The 25,326-nt window shown below is 41.7% G+C and overlaps 1 protein-coding gene across 3 annotated transcripts in view; it reads right to left on the bottom strand.

Moving 5' to 3' along the window:
- Positions 1 to 2,885: 2,885 nt before the first annotated feature.
- The window catches only part of LOC138667093 (oocyte zinc finger protein XlCOF8.4-like), a 79,481-nt gene continuing 57,040 nt past the window's right edge, over positions 2,886 to 25,326 (bottom strand). Inside the window, exons 2-8 of one of the 3 annotated variants that reach the window (XM_069755396.1) lie at positions 21,555 to 21,667; positions 18,030 to 18,178; positions 17,391 to 17,579; positions 17,190 to 17,313; positions 16,848 to 16,933; positions 11,385 to 11,496; positions 2,886 to 4,877 (exon numbers count right to left, since the gene is read on the bottom strand). In XM_069755396.1, coding sequence (XP_069611497.1) covers positions 4,099 to 4,877; positions 11,385 to 11,496; positions 16,848 to 16,933; positions 17,190 to 17,313; positions 17,391 to 17,579; positions 18,030 to 18,149 — 1,410 coding nt within the window. In that variant the 5' untranslated portion in view covers positions 18,150 to 18,178; positions 21,555 to 21,667 and the 3' untranslated portion in view covers positions 2,886 to 4,098. The remainder of the gene's footprint in view (positions 4,878 to 11,384; positions 11,497 to 16,847; positions 16,934 to 17,189; positions 17,314 to 17,390; positions 17,580 to 18,029; positions 18,179 to 21,554; positions 21,668 to 25,326) is intronic. The other 2 variants (XM_069755395.1, XM_069755397.1) reach the window with 2 other exon arrangements.

The raw sequence follows: 25,326 nt of genomic DNA, 5'->3' as shown, positions 1-25,326 counted from the left end.
GCTTACAATCTGGATTCCGGTCACACCACTCCACTGAAACTGCCCTAACTAAGGTCACCAATGACCTCTTAACCGCCAAGAGCAAGCAACACTACTCTGTCCTCCTCCTCCTGGACCTGTCCTCTGCCTTTGACACACTGGACCATTCCCTATTACTACAGACCCTCTCATCCCTTGGCATCACAGACTTAGCCCTATCCTGGATCTCATCATACCTAACAGACCGGACATTCAGCATCTTCCACTCACACACCACCTCCTCACCTCGCCCCCTATCTGTCGGAGTCCCACAAGGTTCAGTCCTAGGGCCCCTGCTCTTCTCCATTTACACCTTTGGCCTAAGACAGCTCATAGAATCTCATGGCTTTCAGTATCATCTCTATGCTGATGACACACAGATCTACATCTCTGGACCAGATATCACCTTCCTACTAACCAGAATCCCTCAATGTCTGTCCACTATTTCATCCTTCTTCTCCGCCAGATTTCTGAAACTTAACATGGACAAAACAGAATTCATCATCTTTTCCCCATCTCACGTGACCCCCCCCCCCCAACGAACCTATCCATTACAGTAAATGGCTGCCCACTTTCCCCAGTCCCACAAGCTTGCTGCCTCGGGGTAATCCTTGACGCTGATCTCTCCTTCAAACCACATATCCAAGCCCTTTCCACTTCCTGCCGACCAACTCAAACATATTTCTCGAATCCGTTCATTCCTCAACCAAGAATCTGCAAAAACCCTAGTCCATGCCCTCATGATCTCTCGCCTTGACTACTGCAACCTCCTGCTCTGGCCTCCCCTCGAACACTCTCGCACCCCTTCAATCTATTCTAAACTCTGCTGCCCGACTAATCCACCTGTCCCCCCGCTATTCCCCAGCTTCTCCCCTCTGTCATCCCTTCACTGGCTCCCCATTGCCCAGAGACTCCAGTACAAAACCCTAACTATGACGTACAAAGCCATCCACAACCTGTCTCCTCCATACATCTGTGACCTCGTCTCCCGGTACTTACCTACACGCAACCTCCGATCCTCACAAGACCTCCTTCGCTACTTCCCTCTTATCTCCTCTTCCCACAATCGTATACAAGATTTCTCTTGCGTATCACCCCTACTCTGGAACCCTCTACCACAACACATCAGACTCTCGCCTACCATCGAAACCTTCAAAAAGAGCCTGAAGACCCACCCCTTCCGACAAGCCTATAACCTGCAGTAACCACTGATCGACCAAACCGCTGCATGACCAGCTCTACCCTCGCCTACTGTATCCTCACCCATCCCTTATAGATTGTGAGCCTTCGCGGGCAGGGTCCTCTCTCCTCCTGTACCAGTTATGACTTGTATTGATTAAGATTATTGTACTTGTTTTTATTTTGTATACCCCTCCTTACATGTAAAGCGCCATGGAATAAATGGCGCTACAACAATAAATAATAATAATTCTGGTGGAGAAGGCAGATGTCCTCCTCATTGCTCCCTTCTGGCCGAAGAGACCATGGTTCTCATGGCTGAGGAGAATGTCCTTGACAGACTCCTGGGTTCCACCGGATATTCCAAGTGTCCTCAGGCAGGGCCCAGTGTTACATCCTTAGAAATCGGCTCTTCATGTGATGGCCTGGATTTTGAGAGGGCATTGCTGATGCAAAGGGGATTTTCTCTGGCCCTGGTAGCTACTCTGATGCAAAGCAGAAAGCCCATAACAACTAAAATTTATGGCAGAGTATGGGCAAAATGTTTATCTTTCTCAGGGCAGCCGGTTGGGGGTTCAATCCCGATTAGACAAATCCTGGAATTCCTTCAGAGGGGTATGAAAATGGGACTGGCCACTAGCACCCTTAACCTTAACCTGCACCTGCAGGTATCTGCTTTAGGGGCCCTTTACAACTATAATCTGGCAGGAGATAGGTACCCGGTTAGGTTCATCAAAGCCTGCTAGAGGTCTAGACCAGTGCCAGCTCCAAAGATGCCCCCATGGGATTTGAACTTAGTCCACAGAAGCCAGGAGGTAATCCTTCCCTCCTTCTTCAGTGAATCAAAATCTGAAGAAGAACAGAGACTTCACACGTTAGATGTCAGGAGAGCCCTGATCCACTACTTAAGACAGGACTAGACAGTGTAGAAGGGACAATGCCTTATTTGTATCTTTCCAGGGAAAGGATGTAGTGTTACAAGGGGGACTTTAGCTGGATGGATAAGGGACACCATTAGCTTAGCCTTCACCTATAGTGAAAGACCAATTCCTAGAAACCTGAGTTCATTCCAGCAGGGCTGTGACAACCTCCTGGGCCGAGAGAGTGGTGGTGTCCATCGAAGAAATATGTAAGGCAGCCACATGGTCTTCCCCTACTAGCTTCTATAGGTACTATCGTCTCAATCTATCCTCCTCTGCTGACCTTTCCTTTGGGAGAAAGGTACTACAAGCGGTGATCCCTCCCTAGTGTGATTTAATCTATATAAATCTCTCAAGTGGTGCTGTCATGGGAGAGGGGGAAAAATCTAAGTTACTTACCGTTAACGGGATTTTACAGAGCCCATGACAGCACTCTTATATTCCCTCTCCCGCTTTGTCACTTATGTTGTGCACTATTAAGGGTGTTAAGAAAAATGTATATGGTGAAGGTTGTGCTAACTGTCTGGAGGTCCTCTCGTGCCCAGAAATCAAACTGATGCGAAGGAGAGGTACCACCTTTTTATTCAGTAGGTTTCCTGTCCTGGTAGGCGGATACCCTCTCTCAGGTGGTGCTGTCATGGGCTCTGTAAAATCCCGTTACCGGTAAGTAACTTACATTTTTTGCGGTGTGTATTTTTTAGTCGATTCTCCTTACACTACGGGTATGTACTGATAAAAAAGAGATAAGTCAAGGCACAGATGCACATGTAAAAAATAAAACAAACTTTATTGGATCAGGCCAACCATGAGATACACAAATAATGCCTACAACATAATCCTTTTCGAAAAAAGGCTTCATTATCACGACAGTAACTTTGGTTTCTATTTGTATCCGTTAGTTTAATTACTGTGTAGTTGATACCTTTGTAAGGGCTAACTTGAAATGTGGACAGTGCAAACAGGTTGATTGCCGAGCTACTGTCAGCATCTGTAAATTCACAATGAAACACAATGGATAATATGAAGCATGAGAAATCTTAAGATTTGTGTTTAGATTAATCAATCTTGAGAGTTTACCACACTGTAGTTTACTGATTAATTGGGATCTGCTTCCTTATGAAACTTTTAGGACTCCAATTGTGTGTCTAAAAATTATCTTGGTGTTGCAACAGTTTTATAGCAAAAATTGCTTCTATTGTTTTAGGGTTTAGGGGTCATGTGCTGGTTTTGGCTCTCACTGAGGAGACCCAGAAGATGTGTGGACACTTGTTTAAAGGCAGTGCTAATTAGGTATGCAAAGTAACCGATATCAGTCAATAGATTTGTGGATCTGGTGTTGCCAATTACTTTTCTATGTTAACACTTCTGTACCTGCCTCTTACTAACCTTCAGTGGATTCAGTTGAAGAGAATCTGTCAGCAGATGTTAGCGAAGTTATAGAAAAGCAGCCTGCTGTAGGGGCACTCTCTCTGATTCCAGCAATGCACCACTTACTGAACTGATTGCTGCAGTTCAGCAAAATCCCTGTTTTATCTGCTGCAGATCTATCAGTTCTCTGAATGCGGAGCCCTGTATAACCCCACCCACATCACTGATTGGCCTGCTTTCTATGTACACTGAGCATGGATATGGAGGACTATCTGGCAGCAGATTTACTAGTCATCTACTGATAATCTTCTGATAAAACAGTGATTTTAACAAAATGACAGCAAGCAGCCAAGTAAGTGACACATCGCTGGAATCAGGGTCTCTGTCTCTACAATATGCTGCTCTCAGATTAGGTGGTAAAATCCTGGTGACAAATTCCCTTTAATGCGTTGAATTCAGAAACGAGATTCCAGTGCACACTCTTATTTACATATTTATTTACCACCTCTCGGTCTGCAAAAGCTTAAATTACCAAAGTTTTGACATCACAAAAATGTTCAGGAGTGACAATGCCTGCTGTATCCGGGACATTCAGGGCATATGTACCAAATAATTATTGTATTGGCCTGTGCCCTTTGTAATGTTTCTGGTGCTCAACAAGTTGTTCTTTCTTTGTAAAAGATTTATCACATCCTGAACATGAAAAGGGCTTTTCCTCACCATGAATTTTTTGATGTTTAACAAGCTCTGATTTGAAGGTAAAACATATTCCGCATGTATTACATGAAAAAGGCTTCTCTCTTTGATGGTTTCTCTGATGCTTAAGAAGATTTGATTTAGTTGTAAAAGTTTTTCCACATTCCAAACAGGAAAATGGCTTCTCCCCTGTGTGAATTCTCTGATGTTCAACTAGACCTAATCTCTGGGTAAAACGCTTCCCACATTCGTCACATGAAAACAGATTCTCTCCTGTGTGAATTCTTTGATGTTGAGCTAGATAAGATTTCTGTTTAAAACATTTACTACATTCCAGACATGAGTATGGCTTCTCTCCTGTGTGAATTTTCTGATGTTGAACTAAGCGAGATTTCTGCTTAAAACATTTACTACATTCTGAACATGAAAACAGTCTGTCTTCTGTATGGCTGTCTTTTGTCTCCTTATTTTCAATATTTCCCTCACATCTTTGATCCCCTTTAAGTTTCTTAGCAGTCTGTGAATCAGCAACAGAAGGTTGCTCGGAATCAGATGACAAATCTCTGGTGCGACGGACTGGGAGCAGTTTTGATCTAATTTCGTGTTTTCCGGAATTATCTTGGATATCATGAAACGTTGCTGTATGATCTGGAATTGTAAGAAGTTGTCCATCTGAGTCTTTCTTGCAGTCATCTACTGGAAAAGGAAACAGATTTTGTATTCTTTTCCAAAACACAACAAAAACCATGTTTTATGACATTCTTACATTGACTCTTGTAAAAAGATGGAGACATTTATAAAAAAAAAAAAGCATTAACAATTAACTGAAAAATCATTGTTTACTCACTGTTGGTGTAACGGGGTTACCACGACAGTGTGGAGCCAGAAGACCTCAGGGTCTGATTGCTCCTACTCCAGCACTGAGAAGAAGCACTTCTCCGTCATATTTAGGCTATGTGCACACGTTCAGGATTTCTCGCAGAAAATTCCTGACAATTCTGGACATTTTCTGCAAGAAATCCGCAAGAAAACCGCATGCGTTTTTGCCGCGGTTTTTTCCGGACACTTCCCAATGTATTTTGGAGTGGGAAATCCGCAAAAAAAACAGAAAATTAATGAACATGCTGCGATTTTTACCGCGATGCGTTTTTTTCGCGGAAAAAATGCATCATGTGCACAAAACATGCAGAATTCATTCTAAATGATGGGATGCTTATTGTAAGCGTTTTTTTTGCGGTTTTATAGCGTTTTTATCGGGAAAAACCGCGAAAAAAAACGCAACGTGTGCACACAGCCTAAATGTGTTTATTTCTTCTCTCAGAACAGGGGTTAAACGTCCATGTTGGAAGTCCCTTTGCTTGGTTAGCCATTCCTTTTCCCTTTATAATCTGGGTTCTGTTACTAATCCTTGTCAGAGCTAGCTTTATTGCTGCATGGCTAACGGAGGGAAAGGACTTGGTATGAGATGGAGTTGGAGGAATTATTAGCGACTGTTGCTTGGTTTGTACGTGTGGCAATTCCTTATCCTTCTCTATTTTGTTTTTTCCCCTTTCTCGCACACCTCGGTGGATTCCTCTGTTATACGCAAGTGACTATTTTGTATGTCGGGAGTTTTCTGTTAACCCTTTTCTGTGTTTCCCTGTTTGTCGGGTTGGTGTACTGCAGTGCACAGTCGCGGCCCCTCTTCCCTGGGTGGGAGAGAAGAGACAAAGGGCTAACTTTGGAGATAAGGCAAGGGCGGAGGCCCCAGCATCTTTGCCATCTGAAGTTTTCCACGGAGTAGGGCGAGCTAGGCCCCCCTAGTGTTAGGGACAGGAAAGGAGCCCCTGGTCCCAGGTCACCCGACAGCTGTGTCGTGACAGTTGGTTTAGTAATCTGTAATGTATTACCATTCTGTCCTTGCTGTAATACGAAAATTCACTCTCATCAATGACAGTCTGGTGAGCTTGTGATAAAAACTTGTGTTTGCACCCTTAGATGAATTCATTGAGAGATGTACTTTGTAAAATGAGGCAACTTATGGGGGGTGCTGTTGTTCAGGCACTTCAGGGGCTCTTGCAGTGGGTTATTGCACCTGCAAACCATAATACTAAAATCTGCCCTAAATTATGGCGATCCTTTTCCTTCTGAGCTTTGCACTCCGCCTGAAAAATAGTTCCCGAGAATGTTCATGTAGAATATTGGCGCACTCAGGAGAAATTGTACAACAAACTGATAGATCTTTATCTTTATGTTTCTGATAGAACATTTTAGTGGTAAAAATGTAATTATTTTTTCTTTACTGCCAATTGGTATAAAATTCTGTTAGGCACATGTTGTGTCAATATGCTCACTGCATCCTTAGATGAATTCATTTGGGGGCATAAATTGTAAAATAAGGTCACTTGTGGGGGTTTCTGCTGCTCTGGCACCTCAGGGGCTTGGCCAATGTGACATGGCACACTCAAACCACATGGCACCCTCAAACCATTCCAGTAAAATCTGAACTCCAATATGGCACTTCACTTCTGAACTTTGCACTGTGCTCCGAAAGGTGTTGTCGACCACATAAAAGATATTGGTGTACTCAGGAGAAATTGCACAACAAATTTTGAGGTCCATTTCTCTTGCTATCCTTGTGAAAATGAAAAATTGGGGACTCAAACATTATTGCCAGAAAAATATTTTTTTTTTTTTCATTTTCACAGTTCAAGGTTGTAAAATTCTTTACCTGTGGGTTCAAGGAGCTCACTACAAGTCTAGATAAATTCCTTGAGGGGTATAATTTCGAAAGTGTATTCACCTATGAGGGGTTACCACTGTTTAAGCACATCATATGCTCTCCAAATGCTACAAGGCGCCGTTCTCGATCCCAGCCAATTTTGCGCTGAAAAAGTTTAACTCTGCTCACTCTTCCCAGTCCTGCCATGCGCACAAACAGTAGTTTTCCTCCACACATGGGGTATCGGCGTACTAAGGAGAGATTGCACAACAAACTTTGGGGTCTATTTTCTCCTGTTACTATTGTCAAAATAAAAAAATTGGGGCTAATTAACAGTTTTGTGAAAAAAGGTAAAATGTTCATTTTTCCATCCACATTGCTTTATTTCTTTATTTCCCGTGAAGCACCTGAAGGGTTAATAAACTTCTTGAATGTAGTTTTGAGGACTTTGATGGGTGCAGTTTTTAGACTGGTGTCACATTTGAGTATTTTCTGTCATACAGGCCCCCTAAAGTCACTTCAAATGTGATGTGGTCCCTAAAAAATGTTGTAAATTTTGTTGGAAAAGTGAGAAATTGCTGATCAACATTGAACCCTTCCAACTTCCTAAGACAAAAAGTAATGTTTCAAAAATGATGCAGATGTAAAATAGGCATGTGGTAAATGTTAATTATTTTGTTTGATACAACTCTCCGGTTTAAGGGCATAAGAAAGTTTCAAACTTTTCGCCAAATGTCCAATATTTTCATGAAGTACAATATGTCACAAAAACAACAAACTCAGAATCACTGGAATCCGTTGAAGCATTCAAGAGTTATTACCAAATAAAGTTTATTTGGTCAGAACTGTAAAATTCACCCTGGTCATGAAGGTGAAAACAAGCTTGGGGTGAAGAGGTTAAATGACTGCTGATCGGTCAAAGTTTACCAACCGGTGGTGATTTAGTGCAGCAGGTCAGTGCATGGTAATAGACCTCTACTTTATTAAACTGCAACATTCTGTGTAGATAATGGTGCAAGCCTTATTATATTTATAAAGCATATTGCATAATAGTTCTGTACTGTAGGGATAAATTGTTGGTTATAACCATCAGTGAGAGAAGGAGACTTTGACAATAGAGGACCACAAAAAGAAAGGATTTTCAATTTTAATCCCTTCAAGATGCAGCCAGTTTTGGTGATCCTGACCAGACCAAAATTTTCAAATCTGACGTGTCATTTACATTGTCAATAACTCTGGATTGCTTCTTTTGATCTCAGTCATTCTGAGACTGTTTTTTTTTTCTTTCCACTTTTTACTTTATGCTAGTGGTAAATTTAGATCAATGTTTTGTGTTTATTTATGAAAATATTAACATTTTGCTGAATTTTTTGAAACGCAAGCAATTTTTAAACTGTGAATTTTTATGCCCTTAAAACAATTAGTCATACCACATAAAATAGTTAATAAACAACAGCAAAGGAAGTAAAAACGTTCCAGCACCAGGCGTCTCTTCATTAAAATCTTCAATATTTTATTTTCATGTCAAGAATAAAACATCATATGGGGAAGTAACCCCTGGTGGATATTCGGGAGAAGTCTTGGAGGTGGTTGGGTGAGGAGCGAATAAGTGTGGAGGAGAGAAGGAGGTCTTGGGAGGACTGGAGATTACGTGAGGGAAGATATCGGGGGATTAGTTCAGAGATATATGGAGGAGACAGGCTATGGATGGATTTGCAGGTCATTATTAGTAATTTGAACTGGATACGCTGAGGGAATGGGAGCCAGTGAAGAGATTTGCAGAGGGGGGAAGTGGAGGAGTAGCGAGGAGAGAGATGAATTAGTCGGGCAGCAGAGTTAAGGATAGACTGGAGAGGTGCAAGGGTGTTAGCAGGGAGATCACAGAAAAGGATGTTGCAGTAGTCGGGGTGGGAGATGATGAGGGCATGCACAAGCATTTTAGTAGATGGAAGGTTGAGGAAAGGACAGATTCTGGAGATATTTTTGAGCTGGAGGCGACAGGAGGTGGAAAGAGCTTGGATGTGCGGTTTGAAGGACAGGGCAGAGTCAAGGGTTACTCCAAGGCAGAAGACTTCCAGTACGGGGGAAAGCGTGATATCGTTAATTGCGATAGATAGGTCAGGTAAGGAAGATCTATGAGATGGAGGAAAGAGAATGCGTTCAGATTTTTCCACATTGAGTCTGAGGAAGCGAGAGGAGAAGAAGGAGGATATGGCTGATAGACACTCCGGGATTCTGGACAGCAGAGCGGTGACGTCTGGGCCAGAGAGGTAAATCTGAGTGTCATCAGCATATAGATAGTACTGGAATCCATGGGACTTTATGAGTAGTCCCAGGCCGAGTGTATAGATTGAGAAGAGTAGGAGTTCTAGAACAGAGAGAGGGTGGGATGAGGAGGTAGTGTGGGAGTGGGAGACGCTAAATGTGCGGTTGGAAAGGTATGAGGAGATCCAGGATAGGGCGAGGTTTTTGATGCCAAAGGAAGAGAGGATCTGTAGTAGGAGGCAGTGGTCAACTGTGTCCAAAGCAGAGGACAGGTCTAGAGTATTGTCCCTTAGCCATGGCTGTAAGTAGGTCGTTAGTAATTTTGGTCAGCGTTGTCTCAGTTGAGTGAAGGAGGATCACAAGGAAATGGATAGCATGTGTCTGAGCAAGGGGTCTGAATACTTATGACCATTTGATAGTTCAGTTTTTCTTTTTTAATAAATTTGCAAAAATTTTTACATTTCTGTTTTTCTCAGTCAAGATGGGGTGCAGCATGTACATTAATGAGAAAAAATGAACTGTTTTGAATTTACCAAATGACTGCAATAAAACAGAGTGAAAAATTTAAAGGGGTCTGAATACTTTCCGTACCCACTGTATATGTGTGTGTATGTGTATACATATATATATAAAAATTTTGTGGCTGTTTTAATATGGATTGGGAGGCACAGCATGCCTCTTGGATTAATCAGCCAGCGAGTGTTTTTTCATCTTGTCATTGAGAGGTATCAGGTCCATTGTCTTGAAAAATGACTCTCCTCTGTACAGGTTATCTTCTTACTCACAAACCGCCTGGAATTAGTGGTGCCATCATTTTTATAGGCATAAAACATGACAGGTGTATGGAGCCAGGATTTTGCCTAATCGCCTCTTCTATTCGGAGAGAAGCGCTGATGTTGCTGAGATGTAGCTGGGTGTTACCATCGCGTCCCTGATGACAGACGCTCCTTCAGTTGTGATATTTCCAGTTGTTTGTACAGTGTCCAGCATGATACGTAGTATCTACTAGAGACACCCGATTAGTCCACAGCTTGGTACTTGCCTCCCCTTCATTAGATTCACAGCCACTGGGTATGAACACCTTAATTAGTATGGTGTACATATACTCTGTGCTTGCTCCATGCACCTATACACCTTCTCTGATGAAGCTGCAGTGATTGCAGCGAAACATGTGGGGCATCTGGGGCACCTGAATCATGGGCCTTCATGGCTGATATGATTTTTCTCTTAGCGTGTTGTGAATTTCTATATGTCGTGTCTTACATCTCATGCACCTCACTGTGGCCTGCCATATAGTTGTGCCAGTAGAGATCGGTTGAAGTGCCTATACTGTTTTCACCATTTTGGTGTAATAACTTGTCAATCTTTGGTTGGCTCCTATAGAAAACACCCCATCTTCATAGACCTCCTATGCTCCATGCAATCTCTCAATAGCTGGGAAGATGTCACCATGCTCCATCAGTAACGTGAGGAGAGCACAGGTATAATAGGCTGACACGTAGTAAAGGTACCTTCACACATAACGATTTCGTTAACGATATCGTTGCAACGTCACGATTTTTGTGACGTAGCAACGATCCCGCTAACAATCTCGTTATGTGTGACAGCGACCAATGATCAGGCCCCTGCTGGGAGATCGTTGGTCGCTGGGGAATGATCAGGACCTTTTTTTGGTCACTGATCACCCGCGGTCATCGCTGGATCGGCGTGTGTGACACCGATCCAGCGATGTGTTCACTGGTAACCAGGGTAAATATCGGGTTACTAAGCGCAGGGCTTAGTAACAGACAGACATCGGAATGTGAGTATGTACTGTTTGTTTTTTAACTTTTACAATGGTAACCAGGGTAAATATCGGGTTACTAAGCGCGGCCCTGCGCTTAGTAACCCAATATTTACCCTGGTTACCCGGGGACTTCGGCATCGTTGAAGACAGTTTCAACGATGCCGAAGTCTTTCCCCTGATCGTTGGCCGTGGGGGGGCTGTCTGTGTGACAGCTCCCCAGCGACCACACAACGACTTACCAACGATCACGGCCAGGTCGTATCGCTGGTCGTGATCGTTGGTAAGTCGTTTAGTGTAACGGTACCTTTAGATGTATATTCTCACAGGCAAGGGCTTGGGGTAAGGTATACTGGATTTCTGGCACCACCTCTCTCTTCTCTCTCTCACACACACACTCACACACACTATATGTATATTAGGTTTACTCTTAATTTTTCAGAGTATTACTCACCTAGTCTAATATCTGTAGGACTTTCCTCCTCCTTGCATTGTTGATCACCTGGAACATATGTCTCCTCATCTCCTTTGATAATTTCATCTTTAATATCAATCGGATCTTTACCCTATTTTAACAGTTAAAACAATTAATGTCAAATTTAGTAGAAAACAGATATTCTATACATAAAAATATATACAGCGAGAAAAATAAGCATTTGATGCAAAATGGGCAGTGTAAGTTTTCCCACCTACAAAGAATGGAGAGGTCTGTAATTTTTAAAGTAGTTACACTTCAACTGCGAAAGACAGAATCTTAAAATAAAGGCCAGAAAATCTCATTGTACGATTTTTACATCATTTTTACGTTTCAATTAAATTTACAAAAGCAATATTTTTAGGGACCATTTCCCTTTTGAAATAACTTTGAGGGGCCTAGAAGTCAGAAAACTGGCAAACAAGACCCCATTTTAAAATCTGCATCCCTCAAAGTATTCAAAACTGCACTCAAAGTTTGTTAACCCTTTAGGTGCTTCACAAGAATTGATTCAACCTGGAAAAAATGCATGGAAAATTATTATTTTTATTTTTTATTTAACTGTTGCTTTAGTCTGACATTTTTCATATTTACAATGGTAAAAGTTGAAAAATGGACACAACAGCTTGATGTGCAATTTCCTCACACTGATATCCTATAAGTGGTTGAAAACTACTGTAAGGGCACAAGGCAGAGCTCAGAAGGGAAGTAGAGCTGCATGATTTTTGGAGAATAAATTTGACTGCTATTTGCAGAGCACCTGAGGCACCAAAACAACAGAAACCCCCACATGTGACCCCAATTTTGAAGCTACATTCCTCATGCAAATAGAAGGTTGTGATGGTCATCTTGAACATACAGGTGCTTCACAGACTTTTACGATCTTGTGTCATGAAAATTAAATGACTTTTTCCACAAAAATGTTGCTTTAGCCCCAAAAATTCAATTTTTCACAAGGGTAGCAAGAGAGATTGCACAAATGATTGGTGGGTCGATTTTCTCCTGAGTACACAGATACCTCACATGTGGATGAAAACTACTGTTTGGGTGCATGGCAGGGCCTGAAAATTAAGGAGAACCATTTGACTTTTGCTGGAACAGATTGTGGATGCTATGTTGCATTTATAGAGCCCATAAAGTGCCAAAACAGCCGAAAACCCCATAATTGACCACATTTTGGAGCTGCACACCTAGTGGAATTTATCTAGGTGTGTAATGAGCATTTTAAACTGACGGGTGATTTTCAGAATTTTAAAACATGGAGCCATGGAAATCAAATGTTGCAGGTTTTTTTTCATGAAAATGTTGCTTTAGCCCCAAATTTTCAGCTTGACAAGGGTAGGAGAAAATTTACCCCACAATTTATTATGCAATTTTTCCTCAGTACACTTATGCCCCATAGGAGGGTAGAAACTAAGGTTTGGGCACAGCATGGCTCTGAAGGGAAGTAGCGCTAATTGATTTCACAGCACAACAATGATTTTTCTACAGAGAGAAAAGCACATGATTTATACTAAATTGAATGCGCCAATTCCAAATATGAACTCCAAATTTACCTGACAAAGCCTATTCACTTATATTCATGCATTATATATTTGAAATATTTTAACGGCCATGCCGGATATGTTCAGACGCACTCAGACAGGTCTATCGGCTGATGTCAGCAGTAAGTATATAAGGCAAGCTGGGCAGAGTTCAATAAAAAGATCTATTCTAGTGCTAACAGTTGTGAAACTTAAGATGGATAGACGCAAATGTGTTAACAATCCGGACAATTTCTGCTACAAATGTGGAAAATACACTACTTCTGATCACCTCAAGAATCTGACAGAGTGAGTGCGTCTTGCTTACAAGTATTACTTTGACGGTCAAATTGGAGATCAAGAGAAAAGCTGGACCCCTCATGTTTGTTGTACTGTGTGTTACTTTGGGCTAGCGCAGTTGTTGAATGGTAAAAGGTAAGGAATGGAGTTTGCAGTGCCGATAGTTTGGGTAAAGGTACCGTCACACTAAGCGATGTTGCATCGATACCGACAACGATCCGGATCGCTGCAGCATCGCTGTTTGGTCGCTGGAGAGCTGTCACACAGACAGCTCTCCAGCGACCAACTATGCCGGTAACCAGGGTAAACATCGGGTTACTAAGCGCAGGGCCGCGCTTAGTAACCCGATGTTTACCCTGGTTACCAGCGTAAAAGTAAAAAAAAAAAAAACACTACATACTTACCTTCCGCTGTCTGTCCCTCTGCGCTCTGCTTCTCTGCCCTGTGTAAGCACAGCGGCCAGAAAGCACCGCGGTGACGTCACCGCTCTGCTTTCCGGCCGCTGTGCTTACACAGAGCAGAGAAGCAGAGCGCCGAGGGACAGACAGCGGAAGGTAAGTATGTAGTGTTTTTTTTTTTTTTACTTTTACGCTGGTAACCAGGTTAAACATCGGGTTACTAAGCGCGGCCCTGCGCTTAGTAACCTGATGTTTACCCTGGTTACCAGTGAAGACATCGCTGAATCAGCGTCACACACACCGATTCAGCGATGTCAGCAGGAAGTCCAGCGACGAAATAAAGTGCTGGACTTTCTGCAGCGACCAACGACATCACAGCAGGATTCTGATCGCTGCTGCGTGTCAAACTGAACGATATCGCTTGCCAGGACGCTGCAACATCACGGATCGCTAGCGATATCGTTTAGTGTGACGGTACCTTAAGAAGTAAAAAAAAAAATCACCACTCAGACTTATTTTTGAATGATTAAAATCACCAGATATTCAAAGAGAAACAAGTCACAAATTGTGTGTCAGGACTGTGAGTCTCCTCTAAAACAAGTACCACACGAGGTAGAGAATCCAGTGCCTGTCCCTCCCGCAGCAGGAACGACAATTGAAACTGACGGTTCTGATCCTGATGAGGAAGAAGATGTATTTCCTGATCCAGTAAAACTGAAGGGTCAGCTACACTTGCTGAGCCAATCAGATTTAGATGATCTGGTAAGAGATCGGTCATTATCTAAAGAAAAGTAAAAATTGCTTGCTTCTAGACTTCGGGAATGGAATTTGCTACAAGGAGGTACTACAACGCCACACTTTCGTCATCGACACACTAAGTTAGCTACATACTAGGCAATGGAAGCAATGTCTGTTTCTGTACTGAGGTAAATGGTCTTATGATGGAGTTAGATGGTACACATGTTCCTGATGAATGGAGGGTATTCATAGACTAGCAAAACAACTTTGAAAGCTATCTTGTTGTACAATGGTTGCATTGCTGCTAGTAGTGCTGAACTTTCTTTGGAAAAGGCGAGCTGAAAACTTTGCTAAGACAACATGATTAAAGTATATGTACAACTTAGCTTTCGAATGGCAGTGCAAATGCATTTCTTACATTCCCACCTTGACATTTTTCCACTCAATTTGGGACATGTAAATGACGAACATGGAGTGAGGTTCCATAAAAATATTTCTACAATGGAGAAGAGATATCAAGGCCGCTGGAATCTTAACATGGAGGACTACTGCTCTCTGACCTTTCCCGCCACCTGCGCACTGCAGTACTTTGCTCTGCCCTCAACAGGGCAGATAAAATACGCCTGCGCAGGAGCCACGGCAGGAAGCAAAGAAGAGGACGTTATCGGACCCGGACCTGTGACGCCCATCGGACCGGACAGCACCGGGACCGTCCCTGAGTGAGTATAATATAACTTGTTTTTCTTATCTTTCAAGTTACATCGGGGGCTTATCTACAGCATTACAGAATGCTGTAGATAAGCCCCTGATGGCGGTGGCAACAGCTTATAGGCGAATTTTGGGGTGACAGATTCCCTTTAATTCATTTGGGCAAACTTTTGGTGCTTGGAGCACCATTTGACATTTGGAGCACTATTTTTGCTAGACTAGATTGCGAACGTTATGTCACATTGGCAGTGCCCATGACATGCCAAAAAAGCAGAAAACCCAACAAGTCACCCCATTTTGGAAACTACACGTCTCGAAGAATTCCTGTAGGGATGTACCGAGCATGTACTTCACAGAATTGTATAACATTGGGCTGTGAAAATGAAAAGTTAAATTTTAACCACTAAAATGTTGTTTTAGCCCCAAGGTTTTAATTTTCTAAAGGGCTAATAGGAGAAAATGGACCACAAAATTTGTTATGCAATTTCTCCCGAGTACGGCAATGCCAGTATACTGTGCCCAGCTTGTGCTTCTGGAGACACTCTGTAAATTAAAGAACCAGAAACACATGGGCTACTTGCACATTGAACAAGTCTGTAGGAACCTGTTCACACACCACCAAGAAACTTGAAGACACAAAAGAGCACAGTGAGGTAAAAAAAACAGGGTATTTAGTTGATACTGTTTTTTTTGCAAAAAAATGTATACTCCTTATGGGTCATTTTCATCAATGCTGTTCCATCCAGCATGTCCACATGGATATTGCCTCTCTGAACCCTGCTTATACAGGTACTATACAGATGATCAAGTTTTTAAATACATCAGATAGGGATTATATACATTAGGTAGGACTGCTCTATATGGGTATACCTTGACGATTGGTGGAGCAGCTTAGTATACATTTTTTTGCACAAAAAAGTTTTCAACTAAATACCCTGTTTTTTCCATCTTTTGACTAGCACTTGCTTATTACTGTGATTTTTTTTATTTACAACAGAGTATTTTTGACCTCACTGTGCTCTTTTGTATCTTCACTCTGTAAATTAAGTAGGCTCTCTGTACTACAGTAATGCCAAAGATACATTGTGCCCCATACATTGCAAAACCCCCATATATTGTAGCTCCCCTATAGCTTGTGCCCAGCTTGTGCTTCTGGGGACATAGAGCCTGTAAATTGGGCTCTCCCTACTACAGTAATGCCCAACATGTGAATGCCACCACCACCGCAATGCATGAGACCTGTGTGATTACACAGGCAGCTCGTTCGTTACAGTCTGCTTGTGGATGGGTGTAACAGGCCACTGTTTATGGCACACCAGGAGGTCATTGTAATGCGGGTGCCATGACATCCATCGTCTCCCAGTGATTTAATCACTGGGGTGAGCCCCCTCCCTCTCACAAACTTCCAAATGTCACGACACAGTGACTGTTCTAATCCATGACGGACATAGCAAGCCATGATTCGGGAACCGACATTCGCTCATGATGTGCTATGTCCGTTATTAGTTGCAAAGGGATTAAATATGTCATGATAAGGGAACTGTTCATTACATGCTATACCCGTCATTCATCGTTAAGGGGTTACCCCAAGGAAGTTGAGTACAGTGTAGTTTGCTATGGTTATGGCAAACTGCAGCTAGAGAAAATTTTAATTAAAAGGGAACAGCTCCTTTTAATAGGAAACATATATAAAACCGGATCTAAAGCAGAACTAGAAGTCTTCTTTACAAGCCATTTCAGTTATTTGGTAAAAAAAAAAAACATGTTCAGTTTACCTGATTAGTCTGCTTTTCCTTTGAACATTCCTTATATTTTAGAGGACTGGGACATCGCTTTGGTACATTTTGCTTACTGGAATCATCTATAGGAAACATACACATTGCCTTAGTACATGTATTGCCCCAATTTTCAGCTGATATTTGGAAGGAAGCCTAGCTGTATCAATTTCAACACTGAAATCAATCGACTATCTCTATGATGCTGGACAGGACAGTCACTCTCCACCTGGCCAAGACTTAGGGTACGGAAACAGACAGACAGACAGAAGCCACCTCTATTAACTCAAGCATTTTCTAATAAGGTAAGCAGAAAGCCAAACAATAAAAGTCTCTTCTTACCTGGTGATATGAGAGGCTGGTGGTCCTCCATCATGATGTCTTTGTATACATCTTTGTGTCCTTCTATGTACTCCCACTCCTCCATGGAGCAATAGATGGCGACATCCTGACTTCTTATAGACACCTGTCACACACAATCCTACAGTCATCCTTGACATCCTCTCCCTTATTATTAGTTGGTATTGTCTCCGTACTTCTCACCTCGGCAGTCAGCAGCTCTTTGATCTTGTCGGTGAGCTCCAGGATCTTCTGTGCGTTGTTACTGTCGTATGTCAGAGAATTAGGTGGAAGTTTCATTACTGGACTCTGATATTTCCCCCTTTCGTCTAACTCCTGGTCATTATTGCTGGGGGCCACACACCCACTAGAGGACTTGACTACTGTGTACTCCTGTGTGTGAAAGAGAGACCCTTATAAATGTCAGTACATGTCTTCCCACAACGTCCCACCTTCCATGTCATGTAGCATTAGAAGGGGCACTTACATAGCGCTGGGCAGCTCACCTGATCTAATAGTCATTAATAGGCTGTAAGCCAGATACTACACGGATTTGTGTGAATGGCGCCCTGTATAAGCCTTATCTGTTTGCATTTATTATACTAGGTGACCACATCTCCATGAATGGTAGCTGTCTGAGTGGTTGTTTCATCAGTATTTTACACCTGTGCTACCTCCGCCCTATTATGGGGCACTGCTGCATCCTGCAGTGCATGAGCATCGTGACTTGGTGTTGCTAAGTGAGGCTGCTGTTTTATTCTGTAATGTTTTTTGGATTTGATGCTTTTTGTAGTGAATTACACCTTTCAAGTCATGTCACAGGTGACGCACTGAAGGTCTCACCTCTCCAGTTAGCAGATATATGATCTCCAGGGTAAGATTTAGTATACTGTTCGCCATCTTGCATCTGTCCTTATCCAATGTAGATGGGTCAGTCAGGCAACAGTCTCGTAAAGAATGCATCAACTACCAAGATCCTAGACGACAGGAACCTGGAAGGAGAAAAAGTGATTCTTATGGACACATTTATACAGAAGTTTTTTAAATGAATAGCACACATGGACCCTGATAAACTAAAACAGATATTTTGCATGCTTTGACATTTTGTACTGGATGCACCAAATTCATTAAGACTTAAAGACAGCTCTGTGGCCTCAGCTTCTCAAAGACATTAATGGCGCAACTCACTTTAATCCATCTGCTATTTAAAATATTTTCCTTATCTTATATATAATTGCCTAGAATACTACTTCCTGCAATTTGTGCCAACTTCCGTGGCTTTGTCCGGAGCTAATGTCCGGAGCTAATGTCCGGAGCTAATGTCCGGAGCTAATGTCCAGAGCTAATGTCCGGAGATAAGTGACGTCAACAGTGTCCAGTGTCTGATTGGTTGCCGCCTGCTGCGAGCGACCAATCAGAAACGTGCCGTACTGTGACACACTCCGCCCGCCATTTTGGTGGGATTTTTGAATTTTTACCTCACAGCAAGTTTCTACTGCGTGGAGGCGGGCCCAGTGACGTTGCTCTTCAAGCTCCTGCCGAATTTCAAGTATATATGGATTCTAGACTCCCGATTCTTTAGAATCGGGCTGCCATCTAGTCTTTTATAAAAAGCTAAATAATCTCTGGGACTCCTTACTGTCGCTCCCAGGTCGTCAGTGCTCCTTACTTAATAATTATCTGTCCATTCTCAAGTTACCAGTTCTTCCCCCAGAAGCAGTAAACTCTCTTAACAGTCATGTTAGGTGTCTATGAACTCGTACTGACCTGGAGAATCATAATGTCCGGTCAGTTTTAGCATTTAGTGAACCTAGCAAAAAAGCCAAACAAAAAACAAGTGTGGGATTGCACTTTTTTTTGCAATTTCACCGCACTTGGAATTTTTTTCCCGTTTTCTAGTAGACGACATGCTAAAACCAATGATGTCGTTCAAAAGTACAACTCGTCCCGAAAAAATAAGCCCTCACATGGCCAAATTGACGGAAAAATAAAAAAGTTATGGCTCTGGGAAGGAGGGGAGTGAAAAACGAACACGGAAAAACGAAAAATCCGAAGGTCATGAAGGGGTTAAAGGAGCTCCTCCTTGGTAAGTCCGCAGGTCCTAACGCATTGACTTGTCAATTACAGGCCTCTCTCATCTTTTTAAGTGGGAGAACTTGCACAATTGGTGGCTGACTGAATACTTTTTTTCCCCACTGTACCTATAATGTAAAACAGCAGAAGTTTGACAGCGGCATTTATCGAGTTAATAGCAGCAGGTGGATCGCAATTCCATCCGCGGCTGTTCCGGGCATATGTTAGCTGTTCAAAACAGCTGACATGTACTGGGAAAGATGTGGGCTCACCACCGGAGCCCACATCAAAGGGAGGGAAGCGACCTGCACAGAACTAGCACGGCGGAGGTAGCAAAGGGGTTAAAGGGAATCTGTTATCACATTTGACCTATGTAAATTATTAATATGGGAATACAGGCTATAGACTGCTGAAAACAGTCCTCCCTGTTTGTCTCATATCAGATGTCTTGTTGCTGAGAAATCATCTTTTAACACTTTATAGAAATGACCTCTTCCAGGTTTTGGGGCAGTTGGTGCCTGGAGATTACTCTGCTCCCAGAGCTTATTTTTACATGAATGGGGAGTTACCAGTGAGACAAGTAACTAACACAGAACAGGAGAAATACAATTTATCTTCTTGCAAACACATTTTTTGCTTCCCTCTCAGCTCTGCTGTATTAAAGCATTATAACCCTGTCCGCCTGTGAGCTGGAAGCTGTGAGGAGGCTACAGATGTGTCAGGTATAATCACACACAGCTCTGCAGTAAGATCAGGAGAACGGAGAGCGGCCATCACACATTACACTGGTAACCATTACACATCACACTGGTAACTCACCTTTGTATTTAAAACAAGCTCTGGAGGCAGAGTTATCTCCAGGCACCATCTGCCCTGGAGCTTGGAAAATGTAATTTACATAAAATGATAAAAGATGACTTCTCAACGAAACATCTGATATGAGACACACAGGTAGGACGATGTTCAGCAGTCTATAACCTGTATGCCCATAGTAATACTTTAGATAGGTCAAATGTGGTGACTGATTCCCTTTCAGATAAGTATTTCATATCTCTCATTGTAACCTCCGTAAGTCCCTTTAGGACCACTACAGCTTTGTATATCAGTGTGCTTGGAATTACACTGTGGGGCTCTGTGGATTTCTAGATACGTTTCACATGCATCCCTATATACAGGGTGGACCATTTATATGGATACACCTAAATAAAATGGGAATGGTTGGTGATATCAACTTTCTGTTTGTGGCACATTAGTATATGGGAGGGGGAAAACTTTTCAAGATGGGTGGTGGTGACCATGGTGGCCATTTTGAAGTTAGCTATTTTGGATCCAACTTTTTTTTTCCAATGGGAAGAGGGTCATGTGACACATCAAACTTATTGAGAATTGAGAAAAACAAAGGTTGCTTGGTTTTAAGGTAACTTTATTCTTTCATGAGTTATTTACAAGTTTATGACCACTTATAAAATGTGTTCAAAGTGCTGCCCAATGTGTTGGATTGTCAATTCAACCCTCTTCTCACACTCTTGAGACACTGATAGCAACAGCGCAGAGGCTTCCAGTATCCGTTGTTTCAGATGCTGCACATCTCATATCTTCACAGCATAGACAATTGCATTCAGATGACCCCAAAGATAAAAGTCTAAGGGGGTCAGATCGAGAGACCTTGGTGACCATTCAACTGGTCCACGACGACCAATCCACTTTCCAGGAAGCTGTTCATGCAGGAATGCTCGGACCTGACACCCAAGATGGTGCACCACCACATTATGGGTGTCAGGTCCAAGCATTCCTACATGAACAGTTTCCTGAAAAATGGATTAGTCGTCGTGGGCCAGTTGAATGGCCACCAAGGTCTCCCGATCTAACCTGATATAAACGTCAATAAAAATTAGTTTAAAAAAAAAAAGGAAACAAACCCATCCATTTCCCACCCTATTGAAATTAAATATTTTAGTTTAACTTTTTCCAGCACTTAAAAACGGATGATGAAAAATTGGATACTACAGTGGAAAAATATTCCGTACTTTGCCTAACCCCCCCAGAAACTGATGTTTGCAGAATGAGAAGAGGGACATAAATTGTGCTTAAAAAGAACAAACTATAATGTCATTGTAGACTGGGAGCCCTGGCAGGCAGGGTCCTCTCTCCTTTTATACTTGTGTGTCTTGTATTGATCATGTTTATTATACTTGCCTATGTATGCCCCGTTTTTCACATGTAAAGCGACATGGAATAAATGGCACTATAAAAATGAATAATAATAATAATAATAATAATAATAATAATAATTACCTTTTGAATTCTGTGCCTTATTTGTGTTGGAGGTGCCTTTTTCCACCAGTTTGTCTTGTTTAAATTATCAGGCGTGTCACACATGGACATACGAACATGCAGTCATTCACTGGCTGCAAAAGCAGCTTTCCGGCCGCTGTGCTCACAGCCAGTACAGGAGGAGTGCAGAGAAGCAGAGCGCCGGGGACAGACAGCGTTAGGTAAGTATGTACTGTTTGTTTTTTTTACTTTTAGGATGGTAACCAGGGTAAACATCGGGTTACTAAGCGCGGCCCTGCGCTTAGTTACCCGATGTTTACCCTGGTTACCGGCATCGTTGGTCGCTGGAGAGCGGTCTGTGTGACAGCTCTCCAGCGACCAAACAGCGACGCTGCAGCGATCCGGATCGTTGTCGGTATCGCTGCAGCGTCGCTTAATGTGAAGGGGCCTTAACCCTTGAGAAAGTCGCCAACCTATCTGTGATGTGTGTGGGGTTGTCATTCCAATCCCCTGCCCGATGAACTACTAGTCCAGGTGCCATCTATTACCTTTGGATTAGTTTAGGGTTGTGGAATCAGTAAGCCAAACCACGGACTCCGACTTTGACTCCTTAATTTCCTTGACTTCTGACTCCAACTCCACAGCACAGGTCACTACTGAGCATGTGCATAAAGGGCAGCACAAGCTCATCTCCACTAAAAACCGAGATCCTTAGGTCCGGAACAGAACGGAAATTTATACAACATTTCATAACTTTCCTAAATTCTTATGAAAACATTTACAGCACCTCCTGCACTGAACTACTGCACCCAATTTATTTTATATATATTCTGAGTCTGTCCATTTTATACCGACTCCACCAAAATGGACGTCAACTCTGACTCCACAGCCCTGGTTCATATTGTACAGTACCAGCCAAAAGTTTGGACACGCCTGTTCATACAATTGTTTCGTTATTCTTATTGGAATGTTCACATTGTAGATTCAGATTTAAAGCAGCAAAGACATGAAGAAACACATATGTAAGCATGGAATAAAAAAAAATGTGAAACAAACCAGAATCTATGTTAATCTTAGAGTCATTAACCCTTAGTGACCAAACCCATTTTAACCTTAATGACCAGGCCAATTTTATTAAATCTGACCAGTGTCACTTCATGTGGTAATAACTCTGGAACGTTTCAACGTATCCAAGTGATTCTGAGACTGGTTTTTCGTAACCCATTGTACTTTATGTTAGAGGTAAATTTAGGTAAATATTTTTTGCGTTTGTAAAAATATGGGAGTTTTTGAGAAAATTTTGAAAAAAATTGCAATTTTTGAACTTTCAATCTTTACATCCTTAAAACAGATCGTCATGCTGAACAAAATAATTAATAAATTACATTTCCCATATGTCTTCTCTACGTCTGCATCAATTTTCAAACATTATTTTATTTTGTTAGGATGTTAGAGGGGTTCAAAGTTTAGTAAAAATTTCACATTTTTTAAAGAAATTTGCAAAACCTGTTTGTTTAGGGACCGATATAAATTTACAATTACTCCCCAAAAGTGATACATTTAAAAAAACGCACCCCTCAAATACTTCAAAACTGATGTCAGGAAATTGTTTTTACCCATTAGGTTCTGCACAGGAATTAATGCAAAGACAAATGAAAAAAAATAGTTATTTTTACTTTAAAATGTTGCAGTAGCTTTAATGTTTCCACTTTTACTAGGACTAGCACAAAAAAATGGACCCCACAATTTGTTACCTAGTTTCTTATGAGAGCGCTGATACCCCACATGTGGCCAGAAACCATTGTTTGGACAAACGGCAAGGCTCAGAAGAGAAGGAGCACCTTTTCAATTTTGGAACACAAATTTAGCTGAAATTGCGGATACAAAGTTGGATTTACAGGGCCCATAAAGCACCCAAACAGCAGAAAATCTCAATAAGTGGCTCCACAAAATTAGAATATAATCAAAAAGTTAATTTATTTCAGTTCTTCAATACAAAAGTGAAACTCTTCTATAGAGTCATTACTAACAGAGTGATCTATTTCAAGTGTTTATTTCTGTTAATATTGATGATTATGGCTTACAGCCAATGAAAACCCAAAAGTCATTATCTCAGTAAATTAGATTAATTAACAAAAAACACCTGCAAAAACTTCCTAAGTGTTTAAAAAGGTCTATTAGTCTGTTTCAGTAGGCTCCACAATCATGGGGAAGACTACTGACTTGACAGATGTCCAGACGGCAGTCATTGACACACTAAACAAGGAGGTAAGCCACAAATAGTCATTGCTAAAGAAGATGGCTGTTCAGAGTGCTGTATTCCAGCATATTAATGGAAAGTTTAGTGGAAGGAAACAGTGTGGTAGAAAAAGGTGCACAAGCAATCGGATAACCGCAGCCTTGGAAGGATTGTTAAGAAAAGGCCATTCAAAAATTTTGTGGAGATTCACAAGGAGTGGACTGCTGCTGGAGTCATTGCTTCAAGAGCCACCACACACAGAGGTATCCAGGACATGGGCTACAAGTGTCACATTCCTTGTGTCAAGCCACTCATGACCAATAGACAATGCCAGAAGCGTCTTATCTGGGACAAGGAGAAAAAGAACTGGACTGTTGCTCAGTGGTCCAAGGTGTTTTCAGATGAACGTAAATTTTGCATTTCATTTGCAAATCAAGATCCCAGAGGTCTTGAAGAAACGTGGAGAGGCCACAATCCAAGCTGCTTGAGGTCTAGTGTGGAATTTCCACAATTGGTGATGGTTTGGGGAGACATGTAATTTGCTGTTATAGGTCCACTGTGTTTTATCAGATACCAAAGTCAGCGTAGCCATCTACCAGGAAAATTTAGGGATGGAAATTTCATTCTCCAGCAGGACTTGGCACCTGTCGACACTGCCAAAAGTATCAGTACCTGGTTTAAAAACAACAGTATCACTGTGATTGATTGGCCAAGCAAGCTCATCTGACCTATGGGGTACTGTCAATAGGAAGATGAGAGACACCAGATCACACAATGCAGACGAGCTGAGTGCTGCTATCAAAGCAACCTGGGCTTCCATAACACATCAGCAGTGCCACAGGCTGATCGCCTCCATGCCACGCCGCATTGATGCAGTAATTGTTGCAAAAGGAGCCCAGACCAAACATTGACTGCATTTACTGAACATACATTTCAGTAGGAAAACATTTTGGATTTTAAAATCATTTTTCAAGCTGGTGTTATAAAGTATTCTAATTTACTGAGATAATGACTTTTGGGTTTTCATTGGCTGTAAGCTATAATCATCAACATTAACAGAAATAAATACTTGAAATAGATCACTCTGTGTGTAATGACTCTCTATATGAGTTTCACTTTTTGTATTGAAGAACTGAAATCAATTAACTTTTTGATGATATTCTAATTTTGGGAGAAGCATCTGTAGACATCTCTCTCTTATATATAGATATATCTCTCTTATATACAGCTCTGGAAAAAATTAAGAGACCACTGAAAAATGTTCAGTTTGTCTCATTTTTTTCTTTATAGGTATATTTTTGAGTAAAATGTAAATTGTTCTTTTATTCTATAAACTACTGACAACATGTCTCCGAAGTTCCAAGCAATAAATTTTGTATTTATTTTCTGAAAATGAGAAATGGTCAAAAAAACAAAAAAAATGCATTGTTTGCAGACCTCAAATAATGCAAAAAAAAAAAAGTTCATAATCATTTAGAAACAACAATACTAATGTTCTAACTCAGGAAGAGTTCAGAAATCAATATTTTGTGGAATAACCATGATACTTTTACA

This window comes from Ranitomeya imitator, chromosome 2, assembly GCF_032444005.1.
Source record: "Ranitomeya imitator isolate aRanImi1 chromosome 2, aRanImi1.pri, whole genome shotgun sequence".
Lineage (NCBI taxonomy): Eukaryota > Metazoa > Chordata > Amphibia > Anura > Dendrobatidae > Ranitomeya > Ranitomeya imitator.
This window is presented reverse-complemented; position numbering and strand designations above follow the sequence as displayed.